The following is a 12500-nucleotide window of genomic DNA, read 5'->3' on the forward strand; positions in this document are numbered from 1 at the left end:
CAATGACGACGGTGTAGAAAGTGAAAGCTTGCACGACGGACATTTCGCTTTCATTCCAAGCGTTCACCTCACGAAAGTCTGATATTCTCGCGTAAAAATTGCTGGATGCCTTCATGGTTTCTCAGAAAAGTAGATGCCCTTGCTGTCAACTCTATGTACCACTGAAATCTCACACAAGTGTACACTCCCTTTAATTTATATACATCTCATAAAGTGCCATCTATCCACTGGATAGCGACTAACGTGTTCGATAGCGCCATCCACTCCTTTTAGCAACTGTATTCAGAATTACAGCATGCCTCTTCAGCTGTAAACATCGAAACTGTAAAGAGGACAATACCTGAACCTTGTTGTTGCCACTACTGAACCAGCACACATGGTCACTAATACAACTGTATTGAAAATAAGGACCAGTGCATTAAGAAACCTTCTATATTGAGAGCAGGGTAGTTACTGAGAGGACTGAACTCACACCCTAAGTTAAGAATGGCATTGATCATATGTAAGATACTAATTTAAAAGGATAATGTCATTGAAGCACAGAATGATGCATGTATAATGTTTGATAAAGGAAGAATGAGGACACCTTTCGATTATTTCGTTGCTAACGGTATGCAAGACGTATCGGTCACTCACATTAATGGCTTAGCGCCCCCCACCCCTCCCCTGGCTCCTACGTGTCAAAAGCTAGGTGGTAGAGAAACTTGTAATCGAAGGCAATGGGCTCGAATCCTGTTCTGGAAAACTTGGACTTTTTTCTCGTATGCCCGCTATATTTTCCGAGAATCTATCATCACCTATTCATAATCACGGTCCTCAGCATCTCTTTATTTCATCGACTTGGATTAACGTTTGCTATCTGCTGCATAATATAACGGAAATGCACAGTCTCGACAATATAGAGAGACAGTCACTGCCACCTGAACGTAGTTTAACGGCCTCGCTTCCGACAGTTTCCAATAGCTCAATGGTAGCTCATAAACTAGTGATCGGAAGGTCGGAAGGTTCGATTCCTACAAAGGAGCACTCGGATTTTTCCCGAGTATCCCCGAGTAACTATGGAATAAATATTAAAAGATCTCCTTTGATCTTTAGATTGTTATCATGGTATTGGCGTTGGCTATCGTGGCAATGTTAACCTCACTCAGTCTGGTCGTACTTGTCAACGGTGGACTGCACAATGCCCTCACCGTCATTGGAGGATTCCTGAAGATGTTGATACGAGTCAGAATGATTCAAATAACATGTGTCGTAACCCAGATGGAAGTGCCCCGGATGGACCATGGTGCTACACAACTGATCCAAATATGCGTTGGGAATACTGCAACATCTCGCAATGTCCACCAAGAGGTAGAATGAAAGTCATTATAGTAATCAAAACGATGTAAAAAGCTTTGAAGCGACGAAAAAGTGAAGTACTAAGGACAGCAGAAGTGTTACACTGAGGAACCAAGTCTTTTTTTCCTTCTGATCTCTTCATAAAAACAACGTGCAGCCTTAATTCCTTTTAACCTGCGATTTTGCATTCTATATTTTTCGGTGGTGAGCCCGAGGGTTAATGTTCCATTTGACTGCCGACCCTAAAATAGATTGTGGCATGCTGTCAACCGTAGCAGTGTTCAAGTCTCTGTCTCTGATCACCAAAGCGCCCAATTAACCAAATTCCACTTCTTAATGATTAAAAGCAAAAACTCAAGTTTTTACCGCGCTTTATTAAACACTATCTTTATAAGGGAAACTCGATACACAAACATTTCGCCTGAAAAGGACTTTAAGAAAAGTATATTTATTTACTTGTGCAGTCTAGCTATTGTTAGTAAGAAGAAGATTTTGTATAAGAACGAATGTTGATCTCTCATTCCATGAAAAACTGCAGATATGGGATGACAGGAACGAAGTTAAAACAAATAAATTAAGTCGACACTAGAGCAAAAGCTTACACATTTGTATCAATTCGTGTATTCAAATTGATCAAATTTAACCCCATTTTTTTTCTAAGGTTTGTGATTTTAGCGACTGCGTGTCGACCACTCAACGTCCTATCTTCATAAAAAGAGGTGTTTTTAGTCAATTCAAGATCTTTTTAAATTCAGTTGGGTAGCTTTAACGTGAGATGCATACATAGACATCATCCATTTCTCCAAAGCATTTGCTTATCACCCTGAAGTGACCAGAGAAAGTATTGTTGTCTGTAATTTTTAATCATTAGTGCCCAGGAAGATTCCAACATTACCAGACGGCTTCGCTTTCAATGCCACGACTATTTACTTGTCATGGGAAGCAATTCCTACCTCTTTTCCTTCTGGCAAGGAACCTCTGCTTGGTTACCGTGTTAGATACCAGCGCCTTGGATCACCATTGTACGATCAAGTGAATGTCTCGAGCAATGTCACAGAAATATCTTTGACGAATCTTACTCCACAGACAAAATACAAAATAGAAGTGCATGGGTTTAACGCCATCGGTCATGGAGCAGCAAGCACGGCGATCATCATAAAAACATTGCAATCCGGTGAGTCTATGTTCAAATGAGAATTTTCACTTGATGTGTCATCTTTAAATCCTTTTGCCAAATAAGTAATTAATTGCCCCGGCTAATCACAAAACCTAGCCACTCGTAACTTAAAAAGATCCATCGCGGCCCATCCTAATGTTTCGCCCACAGACAGATTTTTCGCGCGTTGCTAAGGAAGTGAAATGTTACTTCCGCTGACTTACGTCATATCGTCAGTTGACCAGAAAACCCACTCACCGACCAAGAAAATTTGATAACAATCTCCTGATTGTGTTTGGTGTTCAGATCTGTATCGCGTTACATTGTGCACGTGCTCCATTGCCGTTCGTTGTAGTCAGTTAGGTCAAGATGTCATGTCAGAGGACACTTGGCCGTTTTGGCTTTAAAAAAAGCATTTCTCCTAGAAATGTATTGCATTTACAGATTTTAAACAAACGAAATTACATTCTTTTCAAAATTTCAGACGCAGGTTTATTCTTATTAAAGTATTCTTAAAATTTCGCAAATTTTAGCCTCGATATTCTTATAAAATATATCCTTATAAAAAAGAAAGAGTGTAATACGACTCCTTTGAAGACCACTGATGTATTATTACGATTTCGTGTATTAACAATAATTAACAATTTAAAAAGCTCCCGATATTACCCGCTACGAGTGACTACTTTAACCAGACCTTTGGCTTGACGAAAAGCATTTGACCAACGCAAGAATGGTAGTGGTCATTTACAGGTTACGTCATGACCGCCATGTCGTATGACCAAAACAATAAATCTTAGCTTTATAAGAAAAACAACACATAAAGCGGTGATAAACACGATGAAGTAATGCACTTTATGAAAACTAACTTGACATTTCGTATGTGGCAACATACATTGTCAAAAGTAACCGTTATTATATTGAAAACTATTTATATTTCAAAAGAAATTGTGAGTCGTCATTTAAGTCGTCATGTTCATTACAAAATGTTATTTTAAATGTTCCTTTTTAATGTTAGGTACACTAAGCATCAAACCTTAATCATCACTTAATTCTTAACTCTTTCTTTTCTTTGCAGGTCTTGTCACTGTTGATATAACACTTCATGTTGAGCTGGGCGAGAAATTCAGGGATGATGTACAAAACAGAAACAACAGCAGTTCGTTTGTGACATTAAAGTACAACATCGAGAGGATGGTATGACACATTTTTAAAAAAAACCTCCACAATAGAAAGGCCAATCATTGTACTCTACAATGTTTGAAATATGGGCCAATCATAGGGAAAAGCCAAGAGATGCAGATGCTGCTCTGACCGGGTAAATCACAAAGCGTATTAAAAACACTACGAAAAATCGACACTTGGTATAAAACCGTTTTATCACCATGTTTTTTAGCTTTTTACTTAACTTGGCAAGATATCAACGACATGTCTTAAATTGTAAAACTTGAAAAACCCTTTAGAACTATAACAACTACACGAAACATGCAAACCTATGATCACGTGGCACAAAGCAAGATAGATTAATGGCCTAATTGTTAACAGGCTGAGAGTACTCTGCGTTTTGAAATACTCAGACGCCTTCAAATGAGGCTACTGCATGATGTTAAATATTCTTTTCTTTTTTAGATAAACGCTGAATTTAATAATTCCTCTGACTTCAAGGTATATAGTCTCAGAATGAAGAATTTCAGGTAATGGACCTATTAAGAAAACGGAGATAGGGAAATGGTATAACAAACTAAGAATACCGTCATTGGATAATATCACTTATTACATGTATAGACGCAAGAGAATGTCTCTTTTCTGATTGGTCAGTGACGACTGCATAAATAGGATATAGACTTCATTGCGGAAGTTGCTATGGAAACACAGAAAGAGAGGTTTTTTTTTTTCAGTATATAATAAATGAAAAATCGTATGAATTTGCTCATGTATTTCGTGATTTATGGACACTCGTGTGTTTTAAAAGTTCTCAAATTGTACTTGCCTACGGCTCAGGAAATTCTGAGAACTTTCAAAACATCACTTGTGCTCACACGAGTAGCAAGTGCACCGTGAACGATACTGATGTCAAAGAAAACTCTCCTGGCTTACGTGAGTTATCTGCAAGATCGCCTATCTCTTTTGACGATGATGTTCATGATAATAATGATGACCATATTAGGGAACATGGTAGCGATGACGACAACGGAAACATATACGAGACAAGTCTACAAATTTAATGAGTAAAATAATATATTTTCTGCGTTTGGACGTGCGTTTCACTTTTGCCTTCCAATGCAAACCAGTTACGTCGGAATGACCAAATGCAAAGTTTTGTGGAGATCCTCAATACGGGAGGCTAACGTTTTCATGTGAATTCCCTGCTCACTGAAAGGTCTGTTTCTGAGGGCCGCCATGGAGCTCTCGGAACGACTCTCGGGATTGGTTCAGAAAACAATGGACACAAAGAACGATACAAAAGAAACAATGGACCATGACGCAAAAGACGATACAGCTGCGTCCTAAAGGGATCCAATGAAATTAGAGGTTGTAAAAAGCTGCAGCCTGACTGATTTCTGAACTAGCGTTGGGAAAGGACAATTTCTAATTTTTATTGCCATACTTTCGTGAAATATGTGATGTATAGTTGTGGAAAAGGGTTTGGAAATTCGTAATGTTTACTATTTAGAACGAGTATCTTATTATCGTGTAATCCTGGACAAAATCTGTATTTATTGTATTTATTTCTTAGGAGCGATGATTTACAGGCGGATTTATTAATCTTAGTCATTATAAATGCCAATACAACGTCAAAATCTGAAGCTGTTGCTCGCTTGATCGAAGGGCTTCGTCCGGCAAAAGACCTAGGAATCACCTCTATATTTGTCGTAGGTGGGTGTTGAAACAGGCTAGGTTATTATTATTTTTTTTTAATTTGTAAGTAATTAGTCAATGAGTCAATTAAATTATTGAGACAGCACAAATTTCAACATTTAATTGGTTGTGTTCCTATCCAAACAAATATGAGACTAAAATGCTGGTAAAGAGGCAATACAGTGTTTTCGCTAATATGACCAGCAGCTATATTTGCATACCAAAACAAAACGAAAATTTCATAAAAATGGCTGTCGTGACGACATCTGAACACACCCTATAACAGATAATTCATGCAATATTTGATGGGAGGGAGATTTAGGAACGCAGTACTAACCAGCGAGCTATGTGAGTCATAAGTTGAATTTAATCGATACCTACCCTAATCTCATTTTAGAATTAAGACTTAATATTCTAAAGCTAAACATAGTAAAACTGATTTAACGCGCGTTGCACGTATGGCTCGCATAGCTCGAGAATATAGTTACTTTTTGTAAACTCAGTTAGGGCGGCGGATGGCCTAATTTGTTTGTATACAACATGAATTTGTTTCTGAATTTGTTTCTGGTACGATTTCTTTGCTCTTTGAAAAGGAAAACCACAGCCTCCTGAAAACGTAAGAGCAGCAGATGTCCAGAAATGGTATTTCGTAGTGACCTGGCAACAACCTAAATATGGCGTATATTACCAGATAGACAACTTCACTATTGAGCGAAAGAAAGGAACGGCCGCTAGCTTCACAGTTCTAGAGACTTTACCCTATGAAAAAACAAGGATAAATGTCAAAGATCTCGAACCCGCCACAGAGTATACTATGCGACTGTCGAGTAACAACAAGTATGGAAGATCAAGTGCCATTCTGTTGAAACAAACCACACTACCAGGTAAGTCGACTTGCATCTTGCTACTGCCTCTGTTTTTTTTTTTTTTTTTTCATCCTTGCTTAAGGTCCCTATTTTGGTAAGGCCACGGTTACGAGGCGACGTGGTTAGGTATATACTTAGACTGTATGCTTTGCCACCTATTTATGGCAATAGACCTTTTTTAACGGTTATCTTGGAGTCTACTGCTTTGATGGATGTATTACGGGATGCCCAGGGGACAAATTGTTTCAAACCTTTTCCGAACCGAGATGAATTTGACATTTTTTCTCTACATCCTGTATAACAAAGGTTTCAATTAACAAACTGGTTTCAAAATTATAAAAGCAAACCCAAACTTTATACCACGACATGAAGACATTTGACCCCTTAACATCTCATAATGTATCCATCGAAACAAAAGGACCCAAGATGACCGCCGTATCGCAAAATGGTCTATTGTTTGCGGTGGCCCCAAAATCAACTCCGTGCGCGTGCGTGGCTTGACAAACAGGCTAATAATCAAGATAAAACATTAAATCTCAAGTGGGTCCATTGCTCAATCAGATTCCTTGGAATCTAATTACGATATGATTCGAAGGGAAATAATAAACTTTATAGCGAAATTCACGTTTTTCAAAGAATTAATTTGGTCGTTATTCCAGTTTGATAATTACATTACTTTGTACTTATTTTATTAGTATTGCACATCACACATTAGAAAATATACATTGGTAAAGTCAAAGCTAGGGCCTTAAATGGCCTGTGATCAGCAGAAAACAAAAATAATGTGTATGAGAAAAGAAGGCTTTTAACTTAAATTACAAAACTAACCAAAAGGAAAATACATGTCATACATGCCCAAGGAGGAAGAAACTTTTAAGCTGAGATACAGTAACCTTTACAAAGTAGCCGAACTCTTCAGGAAATAAAGGCCGTGTTTTCTCGACATCCCTTGTCTCGCTTAACATTCCTGAAAATGGCTTGTTTGCAGACTTCGTTAAGCGACTTTAAAATGATACGTGTTTTCACGGGTATTAAACATTAAATGAGGAGAGCACGTTCCAATACAATAATGGAAATAATAATAGTAATAACAGCACGCCTGTTGGCCGCTTTATTTGGTGGCTTAAATTAAATGAGAATTCTATTGAAATTTGCCTACTCTCTTAACTTAAAGCAAGTTGGAATAGCAACTGTTTTCACGCGATTTCCGGCTGTCACTCGCTAAGCAACTTGAAAAACCCCTCGTGAAAACACAGCCAAAGAGGCGGTGTTGACGCCAAAACAGAAAATTAAGATTTGTATTTTTGTGCTTTTGTATTTCTGTACAACGTGGGATTCAGCCATTTTACGTCTCAGAGTTGCCGTGAGGAGAAAGAGAAAGGAATGAAAACGAAAAATGAAAAACTCTCATTAAGTACTAATTTTTTCAATGGCTTTTTAATCGAAGACCTTAACGCCGGAATAAAGAGCTCAACTCGGCAACTACGACCACGGCGATACCATCTATGAGCGACAAAAATGGCTGCATGTTCTCCGGATACTTTTTCGCGTGCAATATGCACACGAAATTGCACATGAGTTCCGCACATGCACACTCCTTTCGTGATCCTTTCGGAAAATCTACGATTTCTCATCCGAGATTTGCATGAATTTATGGCCAAAAGAAGCGCGAAATCCGAATCTTAGTAACCTTTCATGCATATGGCGGTGTCTCAAGAAATTGCTAAAAAGTTATACTTTGAAATTTAACAATGGAAAACAAACCAAGTTGACAGACGAAGCCGTACCATACTGTGGCTGAATGTAAAATCGAATTGAACAAACTACCTTTTTGAAGGCTTTTGTACAGTACTCCCTGTACTGTGTTATTGGAATTTTCAAGTTTAAGCAATGCTTAACTACACGCCTTAGTTGTTTAAAAGATGGACAACGCTTTTCAGGGGATAAATATTAGCAAAACCAATTGGGTTATTCATGCAGAAGATTGTGATTTATTCAGTGGATAGCGCTATCCACTCTTAGAACAACTGGGATAAGATGATTAATAAATGGATATTTTACTGTGTCTACAGTACCTGGAACGTTTGTCAATGTGTTTTCTGTTGTCTTCCGGCACAGTTGAAAAGAAGACTGAGCATACTCTAGCAGAAAATACCGCTGGTTCAACTGATTAATTTCGGAACAACGATGTCAGTTTGTGGATTTACAAATTCAGTGAATCCTTTTATTTCAGTTTTCTGTCTTTAAATTCCTATTCTTACATTAGCTCCTAGATAGTTCCTCTTTATGTGTTTATTTTCAGTCGCGACAAATAAGCAATCTCTTCACAGTTTCTCGTTGCATAATGTTACACTCAGGCTGCTCCAGTTCACGAATGTCTACACTCTGAACTTCAAGAATTGAAGCCTTCGAACATGAAAAACCTCATCTCAAGTAAAGCAATGTTCATCTCTACAGAGCCTCTCTACACGTTACTTGTTCCCACCATTTATAATAAATTATGTTAATGTATGCATAATTCAATTCTAACACTTACCTCACAGATCGAACAACTAACCGCTGTATTTTTTTTCTCTCTACAGATAAATTCCTTCTGAAATTGATGGTGACTATCGTGTTGCCATTTGGCTTAGCTATTCTCTTCATCACGATTGTCTGCGTTAAGTTTGGACCACCTTGTAAATGTAATGTTGAAGACAAGTCTCAGATTGAGGTTAGTAAGGAATTAAGAGGTCTCCGACTTGAAATATCAATTATTTATAATAGCTAATGTGATTCTAATAATTATAATTATCATTATTAATTTTAATTAATTATAATATTGAATATTATAATCCGAATAATATTATATTTTGTGACCATATATTGAACAACTGGAATTGGAGATGGGATTGGAGTTTCAGCTAGTAATCAAATAATCATTCCGTTTTTAATATTTGATGTACGTCTCGCAGCATAAACAATCCTTCTTTCCGAAAAAAAAAACCACCTAAAATGAGAGCATCTTGAAATTTAGTGAAACGCAAAAGATGGACTGGTTCTGAAACTCTGGAGACTACAAAAGCGTGAACAGTGACATCGCACCTCATGTTAACTTGACCGTGACCATGTGGAATATTTTGTCCTCACTTCACAACTGAGTTTTGAATAATTTAATCGCAACTTTTAAAATGCCCCTGTGACCAAAAAAATCAATTATTTTCTTTCTTTGGATTTCAAATCTGTGTTATTTAAATACTAACGGACCAGAGTTTTAAGCCTTGATTACAAAAGGACTCCATTTCTAACTTCAGTTCTTGAGAGAGCTGGTTCGAGAAGAAAATGACGTCAAAGGCTCACTAGTTTCAGAACTCAGTGCATGTGTACGCCGCAGAATTCATATGCAGCACGGGAGCCTTGGGCTTTCAAACTTTTAAACTTACATTTTGCATTTATAATAAGCTGCATTCACACGTTGAAATTTTAAGCAAGTGAGCCTTTGACGTCACTTTTCCCTGGATCCAACCCTCTGCGGTCCAATCGGTCGGGGTTTGAACGTGAGTAATGGCGGACCATGAAGACCAAATTCTTACCTCCAAGAGTTGCATTCAAAGTAAGCGGCCATTGGATAAAAAACCAAACCTCAAAATTTTTCAAGTCAGGTGTTAAGGAGACAAACTTTCAAAATCTAAAGAAAAAAGGAAGTGATTTCTTTTTTTTTTTTATCACAGGGGCATTTTAATGGACTTTGCTTTAGAAAAAGGGTGTGGTTTGTGCATGGTCTGGGCCGAAAAAGCGAACAAAAACGTAGAACAAAGAAACTTGTCAAATTTCGAAACCATCTCCATATCTTCACTATGAAAGAAATTAACAGGTCTCCAATTCCAAGAATATATAATCACCATCTGGAATTCAGAATAATGTGAGTCCAGATGTGGTTGAAGTTTCAGTTAGTTATCATCATTCTGTTTTTAATAATTGACGGATTCCGGAAAAAAAATAAAAAAAACATAATATGAGAGTATCCTGAAATTTGGTGAAACCGCAGAAATGATGAATTATTACTCATGTAGCGGATTATGTAGTGTCCGCGATTACGTAAGCGATTTTGTAGTGATTATGAAGTCGATTGTGGAGCCGGTTATGTATCGATTATATGATCTATCAGATAGCCGATTATGTAGCCGATATATAGTCAGTGTCGTTAGAGCCGGTAGTTTTGCCGATCGCTAATTTGCTCTGATTCAGTCGACCGTGTACTAGCTGTACTGCTGTATAATAATCGCTATACAATCAGGGCGCGGATGCTGAAAGCCAGGCATAGAAATAACGATACAATTTTTTCAATTACTAGTTTTAGAAATACATATCCAAGTTATTATATTGTCTATCAGATAGCCAATTACGTAGCCTATTGGAGGAGATATATGGCCGATTTTGTTGGCGAGGGTATAGCAATTACTAGCCTTAGGAATACATATCCAAGTACATTAATTATTTGTTGTAAAACACCCACATACTTTTTTACTTTTTAGATAGAGTTGCCTTTGAAAGGCGGTTGGCGCGAGTTTCCAAGATTGCATATTCACCTCGAAGTGAAGTTAGGAGAGGGGGCTTTTGGAGAAGTTTATAAAGGAGAGCTGAAGAATGAAAAGGGAGTCATAGCTTGTGCAGTAAAGAAGGTTAAAGGTAGAGCTTGCTCCCTTTGGAGCTCATATCACCTGACGTTATCTTCATCCAAGATTTTTTAACTTGGGCTAAAGCTTAGAAATTGGCCAAGAGCAGGAGCCCAAGGGTCGATATCCCCCCGCAACCCCACCCCGACTCTAATAAAACGGGTATTCCGGAAGTAAAAAAAAAGCGTCACCATCCCTTGGGGGTGCACCCCTCCCCTTCTCCTCCTGGACCCGCCCCTGGAGCCCATGAGTAATTTTTAATGTAGAAATTGATGATGACTATCGCCAATCAATCTGGTGGGTGATCATCTGGAGGCTTACATATAACCATCGCAACTACCTTAAATTTGTTCTTTCCAAATTACTCAACACGCCGAAAGCAGACGGCTACTAAAAACATACATTGCATGAGCTGACCGAGAAAAAGCTTTACAACACAAACTGAACCAAGAATACGGACTTTGTACTGAATAAAAACCACGGATTCCAGGGCAAAAAGAACAACACAAATATGGATAAGCGATATGAAGTCACACCAATCTTTATGGAGTGCCATGTTCTGGTTTTGCGCTAACAACCTCCTTTCATTTGAATGACAGAGGGTGCCACAGAGCTAGAAAGGCGAGACCTCATAAACGAACTGAACATTATGGTGACAGTTGGTGAACATCCTAATATTGTCAGTCTTTTGGGGGCATGTACGGCAGGAGGTAAGAATTTGTTCTTAGAGCGATCTTTAGTTTATTGCACAAACTAAAAGCTAGGCAGGAAAACACTTACACAAATCTTCTATTTTGATGCGGATTAAGGGCGCAAAATCAATGCTTTAATAGGACTGACAATTGGGTAAGAAAAGAAAAGGACAATTTAGGGAAACCTCCATTTCTTCTTAAGATAATCTTTAAACTTCGGAATCATTGTTTGTAATTTTCTCAAAAAAGTGTTCGTAACAGGAAAAGAATAATTTTAGAATCGCTTATTCACGGGCGCCGCCATCTTGAATATCTAGATCTGTCACGTGTTACAGGTACTTAATCTGACATAAGAGCTTTTGTTTAGTCTCAGATATTTAAGATGGCGGCTCCCGGAAAATTTGAAAACAAAAATCGACGATTCTAAAATTCATTAATTTGAAATACGAGTGCTATCTTTAAAAACTGATTGTAAACATTATTCTCTATGAGTTTTAGTTATCTTTTTGTCAGAGGGGAGGTTCCCTTTAAACCTGTCGATCAAACGCAAGGCAAATTCATGAAGCCGGCGATAAGCGCGTGTAAATGGCTGCGAGAAATTTACATTTTAGCGCATTTCGGAACTGCAAATTTCCTCTGTTTCAGAGGGAGTCTTGATGCGCAAACTTTAAACAAAAATGACTTTGATTTGCTTGAAAATAACGCATGCCATCTTCATTCACTGGTTTCGCACCGAAACTGGCTGCCAAACTTGCGGTTCGGAAATGGACTGTCGGTTTTACTCTTAATTCTGACTGGCTAACTTTGTGGCACGTGATTTTAAGTTAATGATAAGTTTCCTTAATTACAGGGACCACTTTTCTATAATAAATACAGTAATGAACAAGAGGGAAGTGCTAAATAGGACTTATTCCGATTCGCACACCGTTGTCTCGCT

The 12500-nt window shown here is 38.0% G+C and overlaps 1 protein-coding gene across 2 annotated transcripts in view; it reads left to right on the plus strand.

Moving 5' to 3' along the window:
- The window catches only part of LOC138032205 (uncharacterized), a 51596-nt gene that overhangs the window by 26798 nt on the left and 12298 nt on the right, over positions 1–12500 (plus strand). For both annotated transcript variants that reach the window (XM_068879822.1, XM_068879823.1), the window contains exons 8-16: positions 1096–1350; positions 2210–2512; positions 3570–3688; positions 4121–4185; positions 5229–5368; positions 5944–6234; positions 8799–8929; positions 10731–10884; positions 11471–11581. In XM_068879822.1, the coding sequence (XP_068735923.1) occupies positions 1096–1350; positions 2210–2512; positions 3570–3688; positions 4121–4185; positions 5229–5368; positions 5944–6234; positions 8799–8929; positions 10731–10884; positions 11471–11581 (1569 nt within the window). The remainder of the gene's footprint in view (positions 1–1095; positions 1351–2209; positions 2513–3569; positions 3689–4120; positions 4186–5228; positions 5369–5943; positions 6235–8798; positions 8930–10730; positions 10885–11470; positions 11582–12500) is intronic.

This window comes from Montipora capricornis, chromosome 14, assembly GCF_036669925.1.
Source record: "Montipora capricornis isolate CH-2021 chromosome 14, ASM3666992v2, whole genome shotgun sequence".
NCBI lineage: Eukaryota > Metazoa > Cnidaria > Anthozoa > Scleractinia > Acroporidae > Montipora > Montipora capricornis.